Below are 22,845 nucleotides of genomic sequence, written 5' to 3' on the forward strand. Positions count from 1 at the left end.
TTTCCTAATCTGACACCATTCAGATAATAATCTGCCTTCCTGTTCTTGCCACCAAAGTGGATAACCTCACATTTATCCACACTATACTTATCTGCCATGCATCTGCCCACTCACCCAACCTATTCAAGTCACCCTGCAGCCTCATAGCATCATCATCGCAGCTCCACACTGCCACCCAGTTTTGTGTCATCCGCAAACTTGGAGATGTCACATTTAATTCCCTTGTCTAAATTGTTAATATATATTGTAAATAACTGGGGTCCCAGCACCGAGCCTTATGGCACCCCACTAGTCACTGCCTACCATTCTGAAAAGAACCCGTTAATTCCTACACTTTGCTTCCTGTCTGCCAAACAATTCTCTATCCATGTCAATACCCTACCCCCAATACCATGTGCTCTAATTTTGCACACTAATCTCTTGTGTAAGACGTTGTCAACGGCTTTTTGAAAGTTCAGAGACACCCCACCCACCTTATCCATTCTACTTGTTACATCCTCAAAAAAATCCAGAAGATTAGTCAAGCACGATTTCTCCTTCATAAATTCATGCTGACTTTGACCGATCCTGTCACTGCTTTCCAAATGTGCTGCTACAACATCTTTAATAATCGACTCGAGCATCTTCCCCACTACTGATGTAAGGCTAACTGGTCTATAATTCCCTGTTTTCTCTCTCCCTCCTTTCTTAAAAAGTGGAGTTACATTGGCTACCCTCCAGTCCACAGGAACTGATCCAGAGTCGAGAGAACATTGGAAAATGATCGCCAATGCATCCACGATTTCTAGGGCCAATCCTAGATCTGCTGCATTTCACTTTTGCTATCATTCATCCTTTTTCCTTTGTGACTGCTCATCCCTGACAACTCATGCACTGCCATTAGACTGGAGGCCTACTTCGCTAATCTCAGGGCTACTTCAATCTAAATTTATATTTCCCTGGATAATACCTAGCATCCTGTTTTGTTTAAAAAATCTCTTTGAGCCATATGGACAATGCCAAGGGAGACTTTTTTAGGTATCTGAGCCAATGTAAATGTTCACATTGAAGTTTCATGAAGTTTACTTCAGTCTTGTGTTTCAAGAAGGTATCTGATATTGCCTTTCAGTTCCAAAATTCTTCATGGAATCTGTTATGTAACAGAATTATTTTGACGTGAAATCATAAATTAACATGCATTTTGCACACGTATTGTGACAGAAAAAAAAACTTAGTATTGAATGTAGACCAGCACCTTTTTTCACCTGAAAAACACATGAATGCATGTTTACTTAATCTCAGATTTCCATAAATCTTATAGGATAACGTTTCATTTTGCACTTCAAATTTTTGCTGGTTTCACATGGCATTTGTCAGTGATGTTTGTATGTTTGTCATGCTTAATTGAAACAAAGTATGTGTTCATCTTCTCAGATGCTTGTATTGATGATGCCTCGGTCATTAGTCTTAAAGAAGCTTCCATTGATCAGAGTCCAGCGGAAAGTGCTAATGGAGCATTTGGGACTGAGGGTTGTGGCAGAATATCACCAGATGTCTGCAGCACTGCATCTCAAAGTGTGGAACAGACCCCTGGAGATTTGGTAAACATGAGCAGCTCTGAGTTTGCAGAATTTGTATGTACAGAATTCTATCAGATAAATGCTATTAAGATCTCAGATACAGATAAAAGTGAGAAAACTAGGTTTTCAGCAGAATCACTCAAAAGGGACCTTACCTAACAGGCACAAATTACAAGTGAAAGTAGTTGGATTGGTGCGTCAAAATCTTGCAATTTTTAAAAATGATTCTGCAGTCACATCTATCTGTTTTGTAACTTGTCCTCCACTCCCTGTAGTGTTTCATTATCGTTTTTGCTTGCAGACTCCAACTGGGTGACTGAGAGTAACTTTGGAATTGTGCATTTAAATTTAACAATGAAAATATGTGAGAAAGTTTGTACAATTTTCCTCTGATACATATTTCCTTTCCAAAAAGCACATAGTAACATTTTTTGTTCCCAAGCAATGTAGCATTTGTATACATATAAAGTACACTTTTCAATTATGAAGATTCAGAAGTTAAAGACATGTAAAATAATTTGATGAAAAGGCCCCAAGATCCTACCATATTACGTTAAGATATCCAATCGGTATTTTATCTTCATGATTAAACTGACATTTGTGATTTTAGATGATCTTCGTATGATTATCTGGCTATTTTTTATTAATGGTTTTATCGAATTTAGTCCAGCCCATTTGACCAGTCACCTGGTCTGCTGGTTGAAACAAGGAACTGTCGATGCTGGTTTACAAAAAAAATAGACAAAGTGTTGGAGTAACTCATCAGTTCAGGCAGCATCCCTGGATAACATGGAACGGTTCTGTTTTTTGGGTCAGGACCCTTCTTCAAGTTGATTGTGGGGTGGGGAGTGAGGAGGAAGGGGGGGGGGGGGGAGACAGCTAAAAGAGTAAAAGGACAAAAAGTGGCAGGTAATAGGTGAAAGCAGGTGAGAGGGTTTTGGATAGGAAATGAAAACGAAAGTGTGTGACAAAAGGATTGGAGGTTTGTGAATTGTGAAGCCAGAGGTCTATTGGAACTGGAGACTCCAGTCCAGTGAGATTTGCCCCATTATATTATAATAAACAAATCTAATTTGTCTGTATACAATTACAGGAGAAGAGTATATTTTAAGTGGAGACAGTTAGAAGTAACTAGATCTATCTTCTGCACCTTCCCAAAGTCGTCCTACCCTGCACAATAAATATTTGCTGATTATACTCCTGAGCCAAGTCATTAACATGTTGCTGATTCTATTTGTCACCCAGTGATGCATGCATTCACCGTAAAAGCATTTATCCGTTTTCAAAAAATGTATCTTTTGTTTGCCTGTGATTATAACCATTACTATTTTCTTTGGACAGGTGTCAGTCTTGGTTTTCAATGTCTTTGGTGTAAACTGTGCAATTGATGTGACGGGAGAGGATACAACAGTGTCTTTCCAGATAAATCAAGTGCTACCAAAGCAACATGGAAACATCAGTGTTCGGCAATACCTTAGCAACCGTAGTCTGGGTAAGTAGTAATTTTCTTTATGTGGAGGAACAGTTTACTGTTTAACCTTAGGCTGTGCAATGAAATGGAGCTACAAACTGGTTATAAAACTTTGTTTCAGAAATTAACTCGCGTTCCCATACTTCTTGTATATGACCAGGCAATTGTTTAACCTGATGATGCACATTTCACAACCCAATGGTATGAACATTAGATTCTCCAATTTCAAGTAATACCCCATACTCCCCCTCTCTTTCCAATGATACCCCCCATCCCAATGTGCACCTATTTCTCCAGCTATCTCTCATCCACCCCTCAAGTCATCGTGCTACTTTCCCCTCCTTCGTATGCTCATCTCCCCTCCCCACTGTTCCTTACAGTTATATCCCACACTGTCTTTACATTTCACTCCTCTGTCCTTATCTGACACCCCTTTTGTCTCCTTTGTCACTTACTCCACCCACCTGCAATCAAACCCCCTCACCTGTATACACCTAGTACCTGCCAGGATTTGTCCCATCCCCATCTGTCTTTTCCAGCTTTCTTCCCCCCTCCTGACTACAATCTGACTGAAAAAGGGTGTGGAAACATTCCCTCCACTGATGCTGTCTGACCTGCTGAGTTTGGCTTGCACTTTGTATTTTTATCTCACAAAATAAATTGTGTAATGTATTTTGATAAGTGTACCTTTTTCTGTATGTGACATTCAATGATGTTTTATCAATCTACCAGATGATATTTATAAGAAGGCACCATAATTTTAGGAAATATTTCAATTGAAAATTATTCATATTTAAAAATGCACTATGCATTTGGTTGAAGTCATGACCTGTATGGAGCATACAATTGATCAGTGTTCAGTCTCGCTGCCGCCTCTTCCACCCCCTTCCTAATATTCTCACTGAGTTGATTGCATTCTGAACACCATGATAATTCAGGAGTACACTGTACACTAGCTTTCTCTTTTCGTTTTGATGCTGAAGCAATGAAACCACAATCTAATATTTCTGAGCTTTCACTATTTGTTATTAATGTGTATCATATTTAGTCATGTGAAGATTTGTCAATTAGTTTATAAGACCTTCCATAGCTGACTGACATTTTATGGGCATAATTTTATTAGGTTGCAGTTGTGAAGGGAAATAAGTAATTGCAAATGATAATGTTGTAACAATAAAATCAAATGATGTCGTGGAGCTTTTAGCATAATTATAATAAATTATCTAGTCTCAACATCCTCAACATTGATGGTCTCCCAGTATCCACCTCACCTCACATCCGGAATCTTGGAATCATCCTTGATCAAACCCTCTCCTTCGACAAACACATCAAACACATCACAAAGACAGCCTTCTTCCACCTCAAAAACATTGCCCGTCTCCGTCCATCCCTCTCCTCCACAGCTGCAGAAACCCTCATCCACGCCTTCATCACCTCCCGTCTGGACTACTGCAACAGCCTCCTCTATGGCGCACCCTCAAAAATCATCAATAAACTTCAATACATTCAAAACTCCGCTGCCCATCTACTCACACACACCTCGATCCGTGACCATATCACCCCCGTCCTTTATAAACTCCACTGGCTCCCCATCCCCCAGAGAATCCAGTACAAAATCCTCCTCATAACCTACAAAGCCCTCCATAACCTGGCCCCATCCTACCTGACCGACCTCCTCCACAGGCACACTCCCACCTGCACCCTCCGCTCTGCCGCTGCCAATCTCCTATCCCCCCACATCCGGACTAAACTCAGATCCTGGGGGGACAGGGCTTTCTCCATCGCTGCTCCCACCCTATGGAACTCACTACCCCAAACCGTTAGAGACTCCCCCACACTCACCACATTCAAAACATCGCTGAAGTCTCACCTGTTCAGTACTGCCTTCAACCACTGAAGGTCACCTCACCTTCTGTCTCCTTTCTCTGTTCATTTATTTATTTACTTATTTATCTATTTATTCATTTCCCTATGTTCTCAAAATCTCTGTAAAGCGTCTTTGAGTATATGAAAAGCGCTATATAAATAAAATGTATTATTATTATTATTATTAGTCAATACCCTATTGCTATTTGTCAGCCCTTGCTAATGTTTAAGTTGCTTAATTTAATTCCAAACTTACAATTCTAAAACTTTTCATTGATAGTGATCTCAGTGATGCTTTGAGGCAGTGGAAGGCAAAGATGTCTCCCCTCTGTGCTGGAGATATAACCTTTAGTAAAAGCTGCTAATGTTTTCTTTCTTAAAAAATATCTCTGCTGTCTGCAAATGAATTAGTTACAAACAGAACTTTTTATGGAAGGTAGTACTCAACTTTCGACAGTGTCTGGTAAAACTGTGGCATTGGATGTACTCAAGAGCAATGGTTAGTGTTTAGTCACAGCCTGCTAACCCAAGATGGACATGTTTATTCCAACTCTTTGTCTTCTATTGGTTAACCATCTTTCAATCTTATCCTGTCTGGTTACATATGCCAAACGTAAAGCTTATAAATCTCTGGTGGCAGATTGAAATATTCCTTCAAGGTTTTCACCATGTCTTCATGATAACTTGTTTTCTAGCACTACCAGTTACAGACATGCCAGTGCTTCATATGTCTCTGGCCAAACCACAAGCAACAATATTGTCTTACCCTTTATTATGGCCAAGTAGCTGTCCAAGGACTATGACAATGTCGATTCCAATCAGCAATATAGGAAAATTTCCACTTGTATCATAACGGGTGACCTATTAAGACCACTCGTCTCACAGTATCTCATGACCTCTCCACATATCTTCCATGTCTAGTACCTGCCATCATTACTGAAGCAAAATCTCTGTTCCCTATTTAATTTTGCACTTATTCTCTCAAGCAGCAACATTGAAAACTTGATGTCAGTGAACTATCTTTCGGTTATATGGTATTGTTGCTTTAAGAAGAGTTAGCAACAGAACATCTTTAATTGAAGCCAGTAAATTCTTAACCCTTGGCAGTGATAATACAACAGTGTTTTAAAAATAATACCATGTCATGAACTTAGTTCTTTTTGCTACACCTAAACTTGCCTGCACTACAAATAGTTTGTTTTTTGCATGGTTTGTGGGGTATTTGCTAAAAAGAAAGGTTTATTTGGTATCAAGCATTGGTATTCCTTGAAAAGGTATGTAGAATTGTAAAAGTTGCATATTTCTGGACTTTCTAGGTTGGGCAAAGGAGTGTAACAGTAAAGTGTAATTGGGACTTGCCTTTGAAATGTTGAGTTGGAGAGTGCTTAGCCACACTTCCTGCATGATTTGTGCAATTACACAATTCTCCTTGATGTTTTTTTATGACACTGCCTGTCCTACATGTCTGCATTCACCTGTGCTCGATGTGGAGAGCTCACTTTGCTAAATCTCTGAATCCTTTTGTTTTTTTTAACGAAAATAAATTTAATCAATTATTACACCAAAAATATATACAATACAAAACGATGCCAAACAAACCCACCACCATAATACAATATCATCCAATCATCTAAAGAAATATTCTTAAATATCAAATACACTCTTAAACAACGATATCACCATCCTTAATAAGGATGCATTCCACCCCCCGCGGTGCCCAGTGGTCCTGGAAATCTCCCAGGGCTCCTGTGGACAGCACGTAGTCCCTCTAATGCCACCCGGGCACAGATGTAACCCTGGAAAAGGGGCAGGCAGCCGACTCGGGCAGAGCCCTCTTCCGCCTGGCGGAAAAAAAAAAAAAAATCAGAAATTACCTTGATATTTACCTCTACCCAATCTGCAGGACATGAATTCCTATTGAAATGAACGGTATATGCCGACTTTGACCTGTCCGTAGGACAATGTCGGGGAATCTCACTAAGCGAAGGTTTTACCGTCAAACTTTACATGAATTCCAGAAATACCATATTGTGACAATGTATGGAATGTCGTTTTAAAATTGCATTATACTTAGGACCCATAGAAACGGGTGATTTGACTCAAATGCTTTCCATCCTATTTCCCCTAATATGTACTCTCCCACTTCCACTTAAAAGCATCTAGTATTTAGCTCAACCAATCTGCGTGGTTGCAAATTCCATATCCCAAATACTATCTGCATAAATGTATGTGTTATGTTATTTCTTGTCTTGAACACCAATTTGTCAAGCATGTTTACAGAGCCACAGAGCTATAAAGCATATCAACAGGCCCATAGGCCCATTTTGTCCATGCTGACCAAGTTGGCATATTGGTTGCTAATAGTCTGCGAAAACCCCTCCTATCCATATACTGCACTCCCCACCTTTCATAATAGGTGATTTACGTAAACTCACACTATGTAAGCAATTCTTTAAGCCCACTGCTTTATTTCCAAATTGCACCTCTTTGTAATCTTGGTAACAGCACGTTGCATATCACCGGTTTCCGCAAGCTGGCCAGCTGTTCTCGTGGATGTTCCCATGTGGTCTCTGCATCGGAACTCCCACGCAGTCTCTGCATCTATATACTAAAACTCTTGTTTGTTTGTTTGTTTGTTTGTTTGTTTGTTCCTGAACTACAGCCAAACCGGTACACGATAGCACGACAATTTTAAGCCCACCTTACTCACCTTCATCCCTTTGGTGCTAATGGAAGAAGTTTCATTGAAATCGGTGTTATATTTTTAAAGTTATTCACATTTTTAAGTTTAAATCTATCTCCTAGGGAGGGAGGGAGAGATGGAGGGGGTGGAGAGAGGATATGGCGGGTTGAGGGGGATGGAGTGGGGGGGTGGGGGAGAGGGGAGGAGGGTACTGCACCAATGCAGGAGAGGTTTGGGCCCAACGGGTCCACTTGGTCTAGTTGAATATAAATTTGGGCATGCACAGAGCCGCTTCTATTTCTGACTTGCATAGATTCTGATTTACGCAACCCAGGTCTCTGACACTGTGAGGCAGCAGCTCCCCCAGCTGAGCCACTATGCAACTCAATGGTGTGCAAACGTCTGCCTAATACTGGCTGGATAGTATCACAGGTCCTGCACAATTATGGGCAGCAGAATGCTAAGAGTGAACAGATTGTCTCTGATTCTGCTGAACTCTTTACTGAAGTAGTTTCTTTTAACCTGGTATACCTCATACCATTACATTTCACTTATCTGGAAAATTAAGAACCATTTTTAATCATTGGAAGTCCAGTTCTTGAGCCCCAGGAAGAGTGACTGGCAAATGGCATAACAGAAGGGGAAGCGAATACCAAAGGTGCAGAGAAGCAAGAATCTGCTGGGCGCAGTGCTCTTGTTGTGTGGTGCTATCTAGTTAGGCAACAAAAAGAGCTGATTACAACTGTATTGGTCCATATTTTTTTCAATATTTTAGAGTGTGCTAAAGTGAAAGGAAGTACATGGATTTTACAGCACAGAAGCTAGACTTTAGATCTGGCCGCTAACTACATAGCATTGATCTCCTGGCAATTTGCTTCATGAAAAAAAATGCCTGTAAATATTATGTTCTCTCTTTATATACCTTTCCAGGTTCTTTTAGATTTAGATTTTTTAGATTTTTTTTTAGATTTAGAGATACAGCGCAGAAACAGGCCCTTCGGCCCACCGGGTCCGCGCCACCCAGTGATCCCCGCACACTAACACTATCGTACACCCACTAGGGACAATTTTTACATTTGCCCAGCCAATTAACCTACATACCTGTACATCTTTTAACATGCACCTGCCACATTTCTGGTGTGTTGAATCCAATTCATGTCAAACTAGGCTGTAATATTTTTAGCCACTTGGCTGTGCAGAATCAATCATTAATGAACAAAACAATTGTTTCTAGATGATCAGTAGTTTTTGAGATTTTGATCAGTTTAATAAACTAAAGTTGCAGAAATGAATTTTTTAAAGTGTTCAACTTTCAGAATTTAATTTGCTGTCTTTTGACCTAGCTTTTTGTTGGCCGAGAGGAGTTGAGTGTTGGTACACAGGGAAAAAATGTGATAGGGTCTAGAATCTGTTCAAGCTCTTTTATATGCAGCATATCTGAGATCAGAATTTGTATCTTCAGGAAATATCTGCAGTGACTCAAATCCCTGCCACTATGCGACATCATAGTCTTTTTTTTGTATGGAAAAGATGTACGATTGTTTTACTTTTTAAATGCACTAGGGACCAACTACTTATGGGTTATTCTGTATTTGTAAAGCTGAACAATTGCCTCTCTGCTACCTTGTTTAATGGAAGGGATTCTTCAAGAGATAATGCAAGACTATAATGTAAAACATATCAAAGGGCATGAAAAGCATTACAAGGTGATTTCTTTGATTATTAAAATAGTTGATCATATTGGTTTGTTTCATTGATTGGATTGTCTTCCTAATATTTGCCTATAGAATGAGCAGAAATAGTTCCACATTCAATTCTGAACACTTTACTGCTATATTCAAGCATTGGCACAATAAGGCGAGAGCAGCTTAGTGAGAAACCTAATAACTGCTGAATCAGACCTTCCTCCGTTTGCGCTAACCTATCCTCGAACATGCTACACAACGCCATAGTCTGAGAGCACATGTATCTTGATTTATGACAATCAATGTGTAGTCTTTACTCAATATTTTGTAAGTTAGCATTTTCAGCTGTAATTGTTGCACAATTACTGCTGAACCTATTATTGACGTTTCTTTCTTGTTCAAGTTTTTAATCACTGCTTGCCTCTGGAAAGGTACTTCAACATGGACTGTTTCACTGCACTCCATCATCTGGCCATTTCATAAACTGCAGTCAGCAGTATCAGCTTCAACAAAAATGTCAATCCGCCTGCATACTTTAATAACAGCCACACAGTAACTCAGTTGAACAGATGTGATCACTCTCTGGACTAAGTTGGAGAGCAGAACTGGCATTTGGTAGTAAAAGTGTGACAAAATATTTGCGTCTTCTGATTTGCGAAGGCTTTTGTTAGGATGCCCAGGGAAATTATACATCAATATGATGGGCATATCTAGTAAGCCCATTGATCAGTGGTGCAGTAACACAACTTTATGAAATGATACAGTCCATCCATTTGTGGCTGAAGTAATACGGTGCATATTGGTGGCTTTGATTTTTTTAAAGGAGACTGGTTTTGCCATTTTAGCAGTCACAAGCTCACAGAATCATACAGCACGGAAACAGGCCTTTTGGCCCAACTCTTCCATGCCAACCAAGATGCCATGTCCATCTAACCTAATCTTGCAAAGTATGAGTTTGAGTCTGTTGCATTTGCACAGTACTTGTTCGTCATTCCTTACGCCATTTATGGCCTGGAATTTGCCATTGAATCTTTGGTGGAAGGTATTTTCAGTCATGTTTTGTTTCATTTGCATTTTAAGTCTGAATTGTAACATTTTTTCATTGAATGTATGAGTTCTCTTTGGAAAGTATTAGTTGTAAATTATCTTCACTTAACTTCTCTTGAATGCCAATTTTATTGTGATTTTTGAGCTAAATCAGACAACCAGATGAACTCCAAAATTTTCCCTCCACTTCCAGAGCATGCTCACCACACATATTTCCTGGTGTAACCGTCCTCCTTTGATTGAACCATTTCAGCATTGCTTTATCCAGATGCTTAAAGAGTCGAGAGTGGTTGGTTGTCAGATATACTGACAACAGAACACTTGCTGTAGTTTAGCAGGCCCATTGATGCAATAACATCCAACACCTTGTGTTTTATGCAAGATTCCAGCATCTGCACTTCCTTGTGTCAACCTACGGATAAATAACAATAATACAATTAATTAGTAGTCATAATACTAAGTAACTATAATAGTGCAAAATCGAAGACCGTAGTGCAATCAAAGACACAGTCCAAAGAAGATCATAGTTGCTGAAAGAGGGTTAGTTTTGTGCACTGTTCAAGAGCCTGAAGGTTGCTGGGAAGAAGCTATTGCCAAACCTGCATTGATTTATTGTCATCGATTTACTTCAGACACATCACTCAAGCACAAGCTAAGAACATAAGAACCCAATGCTCTTTAAATTACCAGCCACCTGTTCACCATTTCCATATATTCACAAAATGCTGGAGTAACTCAGCAGGTCAGGCAGCATCTCGGGAGAGAAGGAATGGGTGACGTTTCGGGTCGAGACCCTTCTTCAGACTGATGTCGGGGGTGGGACAAAGGAAGGATATAGGTGGAGACAGGAAGATAGAGGGAGATCTGGGAAGGAGGAGGGGAAGGGAGGGACAGAGGAGCTATCTGAAGTTGGAGAAGTCGACGTTCATACCACCGGGCTGCAAACTGCCCAGGCGAAATATGAGGTGCTGCTCCTCCAATTTCCGGCGGGCCTCACTATGGCACTGGAGGAGGCCCATGACAGAGAGGTCAGACTGGGAATGGGAGGGGGAGTTAAAGTGCTGGGCCACCGGGAGATCAGTTGCGTTAATGCGGACCGAGCGCAGGTGTTCAGCGAAGCGATCGCCGAGCCTGCGCTTGGTTTCGCCGATATAAATAAGTTGACATCTAGAGCAGCGGATGCAATAGATGAGGTTGGAGGAGGTGCAGGTGAACCTCTGTCTCACCTGGAAAGACTGTTTGGGTCCTTTGATGGAGTTGAGGGGGGAGGTAAAGGGACAGGTGTTGCATCTCGTGTGGTTGCAAGGGAAAGTGCCCGGGGTTGGGGTGGTTTGGGTAGGAAGGGACGAGTGGACCAGGGAGTTACGGAGGGAACGGTCTCTGCGGAACGCAGAGAGGGGAGGGGATGGGAAGATATGGCCAGTGGTGGGGTCCCGTTGTAGATGATGGAAATGTTGGTGGATGATATGTTGGATCCGCTGGCTGGTGGGGTGGAAGGTGAGAACGAGGGGGATCCTGTCCTTGTTGCGAGTGGGGGGAGGGGGAGCAAGAGCGGAGCTGCGGGATGTAGAAGAGACCCTATTGAGAGCCTCATCTATAATGGATATGTTGCTGAGTTGTATTCGTGGTACCTTTTTCCTGTTTCAGGCACTCCAATATCCTGTCGATGGTCAAAACCAGACATTTGCAGGATTTTACTGTTATGTGAGCTTTAATTGGCTTATTTTTAATCTCTTGTCTGTACTTTTACGGCATTCTTGATGTGGGACATTAAAATCTTAAGTACAGATTTTTTTACAGAACACAAGAACATCCTGCAGATCAATAAATGAGCTGCCAATTAATTGGGAGTCTTCTAAATAGTTAACATGTCTTTCCATGTTATTTGAAATATTTTGGAGTATTACATTTACATTTTAAACATTTTGCTATATTTTCAAAGTAAAAACAATTTTTAATTTTTTTTAAACTTGTCAGCTATGTGAATTCAGTAGAATTTTAGTGGCACAAAATTGCACAATGAATATTTAGTGCCATGATTGTATAAATAATAAGACTTAGTTAAGAATATTTAGCAGGATCTAACTAATCATTCAATAATTTTCACAGTTCTTTACCACTACTGTTTCTCATTAATTTTGAGGACCAGCATTTTTGTACTTTTTTAAGTGCAGTGGCATCAGTTTTGAGACGAATCGTTGAAATGAAATTATGTCAGTTGCTGGTATCCTCCAGTCAGCATTGCATTATATTGATTGTTCAGTCAGTCCGAAATGCCACATGTGAGAAGAGAATTTGCATCAAGAAGTCTGAGACTGGTCGTGGACTGTCAAGAAATTAGTCCTGTAATTTAAGGAAAAATAAATGTTCTTTATATTCAAATTGTGCCTTATCAGTTAAGCAAGGAAAAAATACATTTTGGTATTTAAAAAGGATTTTTAGAAAATAAGCACGCATCAACAAACTTGACTTCTATTGAAGTACATTGTTAAACAGTGGAGTTGCTTCCTTTGACTTTGTTTTATTAATTTTGTTTTATCATGGTCAGATCGACACCAGCCCTCATTGACGCAAGAATGCAAGAAAGAATCGCCTGAAGTGAGTTTACGGCTCGAGAATGGGCCTAGTGCTGGTGTCCATTCACCACTCGCAGCCCAGAATGGATTCTTGCAATGCATGATTAAGAACTTCAACTCAGAGTTCCTGATATCTTCCCTCACAAATTTAGGAGTATTTTTGGTAGATGACGTACCTGCTGACATAATCCCTATGAAGATTGAAATCATGGGTACTAGGATAAACCTGAAGGTATGTTCTGGAAAATATTTTCCCCATAATACAGTAAAATGTGATTGTCAGCAAAGTTCCCACTTGAAATTTTATTGCTGGTGAAAATTGTGTCTGCCCCACCTGTCAATCTGTCTATAAAAAGCTAGTACTTATGCAAAATTATAGAAAATGAGTGATCTTTATTTGAATAGTCTCTGCAAGGTCAGCAAATGCATTAGTGATGTTTTAGTGTGATGGCTGCAGAAGGGTTGGATTTATACTGCAAATATCAAGCTAACATTTATTTACATAAAATAAAATTTGGCAGCAGTTTCCAATATCACATGTGCCCCTATAAACACAAAATAAGAGATTCCATATTACTTTCAGTAGAAATGCTGAAACAACATTTTGCCATCTGTTCACCATTCATTCGGTTACATTATATGCCAAGCAGAGTTAACAACAAAATATAGTTTGCCAGAAAATGTTTTGGCATTAAAGTCATTTCATGGCATTAGATGTCTTAATTGTAGTTAACAGGCCTGGCATTGAGAACTACCTTTGCAACTGAAATCTTAGTCCTTCAAAATCTCTAACAGCAATTTCAATCCTAAATTTAATTAGAACAAATAATGTTTAATGGTTTGGTTCTTTGGTGTCACTTCTCTTTTATGGAGTCATTTCTTTTTCCCCTCTGTCTTTTTTCTATACTTGATTTGACACTTTAATTAAATATCTTACCCAGTATTTGTTTGGCAGATGTGTGGAATTATAGCTATTTACCTTTGTCTTTAGGTCAGCCAATTTAGTATAAATCAATGGTTGAAGCTGAGACCCACTTGCTCAAAGATGATGCATATCTAAACTGAGGTCTTTCTCAGTGTTATCCATGGACATGGACAATCTTGCACCACAACTAAAAACATCTGAGGGATTCATACTTCATATTCTGTAATTGTGTGTGCAGTTAACAATTTAAAGAAAATCAGAATTATTTTTCTGTACATTATTTTTCCCCGTTTTATTCCAACACTCTGCGGAGGTTTTATGGCTTGATTCTTAATGTGACAGACCATCCCTAACCAAGTCATGGTCTCTATTGGAACCTGCAGCTTGGGGCTTTTGTCGTTTTTGATCCACAGAGACTTGATCTGTTTGTTGATTATTTTGAGAAATATCCAAAAACTGTTTTGGAATTTTTGCACTAACTTTTTATTTCCACAATAAGAGCATTTAAAAAATTTGCGACAATTTTATTCAAAGGATGACAATCCATGTCGTGATCAATCTGTCCATGATCCAATGCTGTTTATCGATCAACTGATTGTGAGCAGAAATGATGATGGAAGATTTTGTATTGGAGGTGAGGAACTGTTTAATTTTCAGATGGGACAAGATTTAAGACCAGTTGGAAATGCATTTTGTGATTTGATTTACATAAATATATTTTTTAATTGAATGAAAACGTGTTGATAATCATGGCTCAGAGGTAACATTCTTTTGAATATCGATATTGTATTTACTATTGCATCTCTTACAGCCAATAATTAAACTACTGTCTCCTAAGTTTAAGACAATAGGTTGTGATTATTTCTCAACATTATTTGACATTGGCTTTTTCCAAAGGAAAGTGATTAAAGTAAATTAAGTAAGAGCTCTCACCCTACATGAGGGTAACATGAGAATTATAGTTTTGTAAATGTAGTTCATCAAAAACTATTTTCAGAAATATTTACCTGCATTTATACAGCCACAGTAATCAATAAAGTAGAGAGATGGAAAGACTCTCTTAAGTTTAAATTTGCCTTGATTGTTCTTTTTGGATGCTCCAATGTGCTCTCAAGCCACTTAAATACCTTTTGAAATATGGTCACTGTTATAATGTTGGAAATATAACAGTCATTCTGAATTTAATGATGTAGAGATACAACATGGAAACAAGCTCTTCGGCCCACCAAGTCCACACCAGCGTATACTAGTTCTATCCTACACTCAAGGGACAATTTACAGAAGCCAATTAACCTACAAACCTTCAAGTCTTTAGAATGTGGGAGGAAACCAGAGCACCCAGAAAAAACCCCACAAAGTCACAGGGAGAATGTACAAACTCCGTACAAGCAGCACCCGCAGTCGGATCTCTGGTGCTGTAAGGCAGCAGCTCTACTGCTGTGCCACTGTGCTGCCCTAAATGAATATTGACAAATGAGTATTGGTCTGAACACCAGGGATTTCTTAAAAACAAATGTGTTTTTGTTTTAACGTCCTTCTAAGAAAGTGGGTGGAACTTTTGTTTCATATCTCACACAATCTGGCAGTGCAGCACTTCATTCTGCCTTGGAATTCAGTTTAGATTTTTGGCTCTGTGTTTCGGAGATGTGCTTTGCATTATTTAAAAAAGACAAAAAGTTGGACTAACTCAGTGGGTCAGGCAGCATCACTGGAGAACATGGATAGGTGACATTTTGGGTTGACCTGAAACGTCACCTATGCATATAGACCAGGGATATTGCCTGACCTGCTGAGTTACTCCAACACTGTCTATTTTTTTTGTAAACCAGCATCTGCAGTTTCTTATTTCTACTACTTGTAATTCTTAATTTCGTTTGTGAAGTTTTCATATAAATAGTAAACCTTTTCATCCCACTAAGATGCAACAAAGAATCACTTTTTTTTCCTAAAGTATTACCGACAGTAATGTAAAATATTTGAGCTTGGGAGATAAACTGACTTTCTTTTACATTTCATTTTCCTTTTATGGCATTCTCAAGGAGAAACATTTTTCCAAATATTAAATGGACTGGTTCTTGCACATTTTCCAGACCTTTCCAGTCTTTCAAGCCGATACTAACATCTGGCTGAAGCTGCTGTTCTCGGCAATTATTTTGCATTGTTTTTCTTAAATCGGTCAATGAATGTTGTATTAAAAGCTAACTTGCCATCAGAACAAGGTATCACAAAATGCTGGAGTAACTCAGCGGGTCAGGCAGCATCTCAGGAGAGAAGGAATGGATAACGTTTCGGGTCGAGACCCTTCAGAAAGGACAAAATTGTTTTCTCTGCAAGTCTATGCAAGTCTCGAGTCCAGCTGGTCACAGACTTGCACTTTTGCTGAAAAGCTTTGATTGCATCAGCCTGTACTTTAGCATGTCAGCCCCAACCATGGTGGAGGATGGATGTCTCAGCAGCCTTGTACATCCATTAACTGTTCAAACAACAAATGGGTTTAAAGAAAGGTTAACTGTAATTTGAAATAATGAATAGATATTCTGATAATATTCTATGGAATATATTGTATAAACACAGAATAGAGCATTTCATGTCCTAGTTAAAACTTCGTAAAGGATTTATCATTTGCCATTGCCACAATCCTGAAGATTTGCACAAGGCATCCCCCTATTGGTGAGCAATTTCAACCTTGACACTGGTCTTAAAAACTACACTGTATCCAGGTGACAATTCAGCCTGAATTAATGTATGTACTTTGCTTCTTGTGTTTGCATTAATTCCAATTTTGACATAATTCCCAGCTATCTCCAGACAGGCGATGAATTAAATTAAAGTCTGGCATCAGTATAGAAGTGTGGTAGTTGTGCAAGTTAATTTGTCTGGGATATTATTGACTTGGTCTTCTTAAATCTGAAGATAATGCATTGTTTGCCAATGGACTGGCAATTATTTCTATGTCCACAGGAATTCATTCTCTTGTTTGTCAGATGTTGAACTGAACATATTGTAACAATTTTTTTCTTAATGTTGAATATAGCTTTCATCGATCAAAATATTTGTAATATTTTGTATTAATATCTCATTAGTACTAATCATACTAAACATAGCCTATTCACATAAAGATCTGTCCTAAAATAAACGTGAGCACTGGAATGCATAAATCTTGACATCAATCCAAGTCATAGCATCCTCTCACTTTATCACGATCACCCTCAAACCTGCCTGTGTGCTGCATGCAACGTTTGAACATTTTACACAAAGCACTGCCTGAAAAATAATTTATCATTTTGAGGAAAAAATATATATTTTTTAATCTCCATTAGGTTATGCTAAGATATTTGAGTTGAACCCTTCAATCTCCATTTCTCCACATAGTTGGTTTTATTGATGGTTTGAATATTTGTTGTACATCCAATAAGTCCAAAACCTTAAATCTGTATAATTAATAATGCTTGTCATTGATGATCAATAGATGAATGTAATAGCTGTTCAGTATTTCATTAGATTGAAAGGTAAATAATCTGTACACGATTTGTATTTTTCATATGGCTCTGAATGCACATTGTACAATTAAATCACCAATCCTTGAACAGATTAATTTCTTAATTGCATTTTAATGAATTGTTCACTTTTTTTTCACAACTTTCTTGTTTACATTTGTTTCTTTTATCCAGCTGCCCAGTTTTCTAGTCAAAAGCTACCAAATAGTGAAATCACAAAACAAACAGTATTATCATGCTTAAAATGTGATGAATCAAAGGAAGTCAGATGTGTGTCACAATCTACTCAAACAGTTCCAAAAGATCAACCTGCAGCTGGGCAATTAGATCTCGGAGTCAACAATTCGGCCGTTGGGTGTTCAGTTAACACAGAAAAGGTAAGCACTAATAAGAAGCACGAATTAAACAATTTTCTCCGCACCAAAATCAGTTCATAATTAATTTGTAAAATCTGGTAGTAAAATGTAATGTGTATAATAATAATGTATTGCAGTTACAAAGCACTGGGCAAAGTGATTCACTTGAGGACTATCAAGCAAAACTCAGTTCATGAATGGAGATGATATGGCAGAGCTCATATTCCAGTTTTTTATGCATCTTAACAGGAGAGAGAAGGGAGAGTATAGGAGAAGGGAGTGGGAGGAAACTCCAAAACCTGAATTAGCCCAGCTGAAAATGTGACCACCAGAGAAGGTAGGGATAGTGCAAGTGAAAGACACAGGTAGAGGTGGAGATGTACAGCGATCCCAGAGGGTTTCTGCTTGAAAGTGGAACCAATGGAACCAAAGGACACAAAACAAATTTTAGCGATGCTGCCATTTGTAAAGGTGAAACAGGCATTTTTGCCATAAGGTTGCAGCATTATTACACTGGAGAAGGCCTTATTTAGTCAAACAATCCAGAGTGTTTTCTTTTATAATCTTAATCAGTCCTCTTCAAGTACATGGAATTCTAAGGAATTTGATTTCACATTTTCAGAGGGAGAATTCCAGACTTTAACAATTCCCGCGGATGAAGTATTCTCCTTTGGTTCTTTTGTTTTAAATCTGTGACTCTGTAACCAAAATTTCTCCCTGCTAGCTCATTATTTTGTAAACTATTTATCTTTCCTTAATGCTCTCCCCATCCACATGAAGTTATAATTCTATTTTCGTCCTGATATACTCTCTATCCCCTCAGGTCATGGCAACTAAGCCCAGAATTTTACACTGCATTTATGCCATGGTCTAATTAATAATCTGTAAAGATTTAACACCACTCACATTTTGTATCAATGAGCCTATTTACAAGAAAACAGTTATCCCCAATGCTTTCCTAACTGCACTTTAAACTGTCCTGTAAAATATTTATGAATATAACTAATATAACTCTGTTCTTGCAACCATTTCAAATGAGTACCAATTAGATTAAACTGAACTGCTATGTTGTCCCTTCAAGAGTGCAATACTTCACACAAAACTGGTATCCTGCTCTGCCATTATCTTCCTTACTATCCAATTCATTACCAAATGTGTTGGATTTTTTAACACTGTTCTCTGTATCCAGATAAACTGAAATCGGTTTACATTCCTTTGGCACCATGGTTCATACTTTCCTTTTGGAAATGTTCACAATGATCCTTCTCCTTGTGTGCACCTAAGCGACCTTAATTGTATCCAGCAGCAAACCCAAGATACTGAAGTTCCACCACCAAAACTGTCTTTGCAAAGCACTACCAATTGATGGGTGGAATAATAATCATCTCTCCAGCCAACATCTCCAGCACAGAGGGTATGAACATATTCAACCAGCTCCAATGGAAGGTCAGACTCCTGAAATGGCACTCTACCTGTCACAGGAAGAGATTACAAGCCAAAGGAACCAATTCTTAAGGATAGACAACAAATGTTGGAGTAACTCAGTGGGTCAGGCAGCATCTCTGGAGAGAAGGAATGGGTGACGCTTCGGGTTGAGAAAGGATAGTCATAAAGTCTTAAAACAATAAAATAACATTGCCTCTGACTCCTGAGAATCCTGGGCTTGTGCCTAATCAAAATGATAGACATTTTCAAAATTATGAGGAGCATAAAAAGGGTAGATAGTAGAAAACTTTTCACCACACCAAAGGTATCTAAATCTAGAAGGCTCAGCTAAATTTGATTTACAAGGTTTCAAAGTGTTCCAGGGAAGAACATTTTAATCCAGAGTGTGATTGAAATCTGGGATGCACTCCCTGGGTGGGTGGTGAAGACAGGCACTCCCACAACATTTAATTTGTATCTAAGCAAGCACCTGAACTGCCAGTTGTAAAAGGCTGTGAATTAATTGCTCTGACTGAACAGGAAGATAATCTTAACGATCTTGAAGCCTTTGGCATCACTCCCATATTAGAGACAGTTTGCAAATGTGCGATCAGAGCTCTGTAATGTTCTGGAACTTGGAATACATTCCATCTGGATCAGGTGACCTTGTTACCAAGCCATCAATGTTGACAATCAATTATGTAATTAGTTAAACATTTATAACTTGTTTCACAGTAGTTGTGGGTGTGAATACAACTTTGCGGCCTCTTCTGTAGAGGTCAATTAACCCAGAAATCCACTCGGCTTTGGGATGTGGGAGAAAAATGGTGCCACAGGAGGAAACCTACGCAGAAGCCCACAGCACCTGGAGTTGGGATAGAACCAAGGACTCTGGTACTGTGAGGCAGCTCTACAAGCTGTGCCACCAAGATGTCCCGATTAGTAAATTTGTGAATGACAAGAAAACTTATGGGTAGTGAGGAAGATTAAGTGTACAGCAGGATATAGATGGTTGGAAAGTTGGACGGCATATTGACAATTGGAATTTAATTCAGATGTGTGAGTTGAAGGATTTTAGGAATTCGTGTAGGGGCAGGACTTATACAGAAAATAGTAAAGAGTGTTGGAACTTCGAGGGGATTTTATGGATTAGTTTATTTAAAAAGAGTGGTTGATATCTCAAGCATGCTGCCCGACGTCATGGTGCAATCATAAATGACTATGTTTAAGATGCATTTAAACATTTTTGTTAGATGGACAAGACATAGAAGGAATACTGTCCTTGGGTGGGAAGATATGATTAGTGTAAATGACCAAAAAAGATTGGCATGGATACAGTGGGCATAATTCTGAACTGCACAACTGAGTCTATGCCCAAATAATAATCAACCTTTTCCCATTAACAGATACCAATTGATCTCTATACAGGCAATCTTTTCTAGTTCTTTACATGTCTTCATTGTATATTCCCAAGATCACATCTTATTCATTGCACTGCCACTATATTGGACTTTTTTGCTCAGTGTGATTGGCATCATCGTGTAGCATTCTATGAATATACCTGTATTACAAATTGAAGTTTGATACCGTTTACCTGCCAAAATAAACCCTGACTAACAATTTTATTATATTTCTGAACAGCACTTTAAAACTTGTTTGGGATATTTAGTGTCAATTGAAGTGGTCACTTTAATTAACCATAATGTCTCCAAAGTAAACACATTGGTACACCACCTATTAGATAAGTATTTATCTAGTTGAGTCAGCGACTGGCTGCTTTTAAATTCCAGTGATCTATCTATAATTATAAAGGTTCACACTGTATCTTGAAAATACCCTTTCTCGGAGGGTATGCCATATGAAAATCACTAGACTACTTTCATGTGCCTATTACTTAAGTCCTTGGAATGTTAGTTAATCATTGTGCACATTGGCCATCAGAAGTATATTGACACAGAAGAGAGAAATTGAGTAAAGGGAGAATTTAGATGTTGGAGAGTAACTTAGCGTTCAAGAAAAATATTGTATTCTCTTTTTGTTCGCTTTTTTGTAGTTACTTTTGGAAGAAAATGAATGTCTAAAACAGGAACTAGCCAAAACTAAATTGGCTCTTGCTGAGGCCCAGATGGAAAAAGATGACTTGCTGCAACAAATCAGGAGGGTTAACTGACCTCCAATCGCAGCCCAGACACTGCTCTTGAAGACAGCGGTGAAGCAGGAGTTTCTTGAACCTGAGGCACAGTTATCGCAAACTATTGATTGGTTTAAAAATAAATAACGTTATAGTCTTCTTGCTGAGCATTGAACAAACCTTATTAGGAGAAGCCTAATTTGTCTGCTGCAGACAAACTTTTAAATGTGAAAAAGAACCACAGGTCTGTTTGATCTCATTCGAACAAGTAAATATAACCATAACATAATTGTTGGGCTGCATAGATTTTGCACCATGTGTTAATGGTGTTGATATTCACTACAATCTAGAATCAGCGCTGTCATTAAAAGGGATTTGAAATAAAATATTGTGGGTAACTAATTTCTTTCATACAATTGACCTGAGTTTTATTAAGCCATCATGAATTGGTTTTATAAAATAAAGCTTTCCAGAGGAAAAGAGTCTGAATTTGCACTGTAATTAATTAACATGTATTTAGGTTTTTTTCCTGTGTAAAATCTGTGATATAGAATTTGTACAGCATAACATTAAGTGTGTGTGCTAAATGCATTTATGGAAGACATCACTGTTGCTCAACTTGGTGCCTCGACAAAATCCATCTGATTAGATGATTACCAGTAAGGATAGATTTAAGAAAAAGTGATGAACATCTTTACATGGTATTATTACATTCTTCCATAAATAATTGTACTAAAATTGTACTCAAAATAAAGTACAGATAAACGATCTTGACACATTTTTTGACTGCTTTTAATGTCATGCTGTTATTGAGCTATTGTCAAAAATACATAATAGCAAAACAAATCCATGCCCTGATTTTCTTTTTATTTGGTAATATTCAGCCAATCCTTGGGTATATTTCTCCTCACCCCGAGTCTCAGTTGTTGCTCAATTTAGCCACTCCATGGTGTCAACATTTGAGACCAACTAAGATAGAGACTTGGCAAATAACAATCATGCAGATCAGTCTATGCAATTGTCATCTCCATCAAGAAAAAGTGTAGCCACCAATCGTGTGACAATCATTGTGACCACCACCATCAAAGTCCCCAGAATGGGAGAGATTCAGGGGTGGCATCAAACTCTTTCCATCATCTGCAAAGAACAAGGCAGAGGAGCTCTGATGCAATATTCACCATGACCCAAGGGTGCAGCTGAATCTGCCTGGTTGACTGACATTCCAAATACCCTCCTAAAGATTCACTCCCACTACCAAAGGTGCACTGCAGTTGCAAGTAGCATCCACAAACTGCTCTGTTTGAGCAATTCTAACTACCTTTACAACCCAGAACCTCAACCACTAGGAATGAATAGTTTGTAAGATACATGAAAAACATCACTTTATAATTTTGGTCCCTGTCCCCCTCGCCTCAAGTTAACAAGTCGCTAACCACCAACTCTTTGTAGCATCACCAAATGGACACTGGAATAAGAAGACCTCATCACCATATATGTAGTTAGAGATGTGCAATACTGAAGGTTGTTAACAGGGTCCACCTGCAAATCAATAATAAAACATTATACTCTCATTTCCCAACCAGCTTTCTCCCCTCCATCACTCTGAAGAAGGGTCTCAATCCAA

At 38.7% G+C, this 22,845-nt stretch overlaps 1 protein-coding gene across 4 annotated transcripts in view; it reads left to right on the top strand.

Moving 5' to 3' along the window:
* Positions 1-22,321, top strand: part of bltp3b (bridge-like lipid transfer protein family member 3B) — a 73,943-nt gene extending 51,622 nt beyond the window's left edge. For 2 of the 4 annotated variants that reach the window (XM_078419839.1, XM_078419840.1), the window contains exons 16-21: positions 1,414-1,580; positions 2,901-3,051; positions 12,860-13,119; positions 14,347-14,446; positions 17,484-17,686; positions 21,144-22,319. In XM_078419839.1, the coding sequence (XP_078275965.1) occupies positions 1,414-1,580; positions 2,901-3,051; positions 12,860-13,119; positions 14,347-14,446; positions 17,484-17,686; positions 21,144-21,260 (998 nt within the window). In that variant the 3' untranslated portion in view covers positions 21,261-22,319. Of the gene's footprint in view, positions 1-1,413; positions 1,581-2,900; positions 3,052-12,859; positions 13,120-14,346; positions 14,447-17,483; positions 17,687-18,968; positions 19,080-21,143 lie in introns of all 4 variants that reach the window. The other 2 variants (XM_078419841.1, XM_078419842.1) reach the window with 2 other exon arrangements.
* Positions 22,322-22,845: the final 524 nt, after the last annotated feature.

The sequence above is a fragment of the Rhinoraja longicauda genome, chromosome 23 (assembly GCF_053455715.1).
Source record: "Rhinoraja longicauda isolate Sanriku21f chromosome 23, sRhiLon1.1, whole genome shotgun sequence".
NCBI classification, from domain to species: domain Eukaryota; kingdom Metazoa; phylum Chordata; class Chondrichthyes; order Rajiformes; family Arhynchobatidae; genus Rhinoraja; species Rhinoraja longicauda.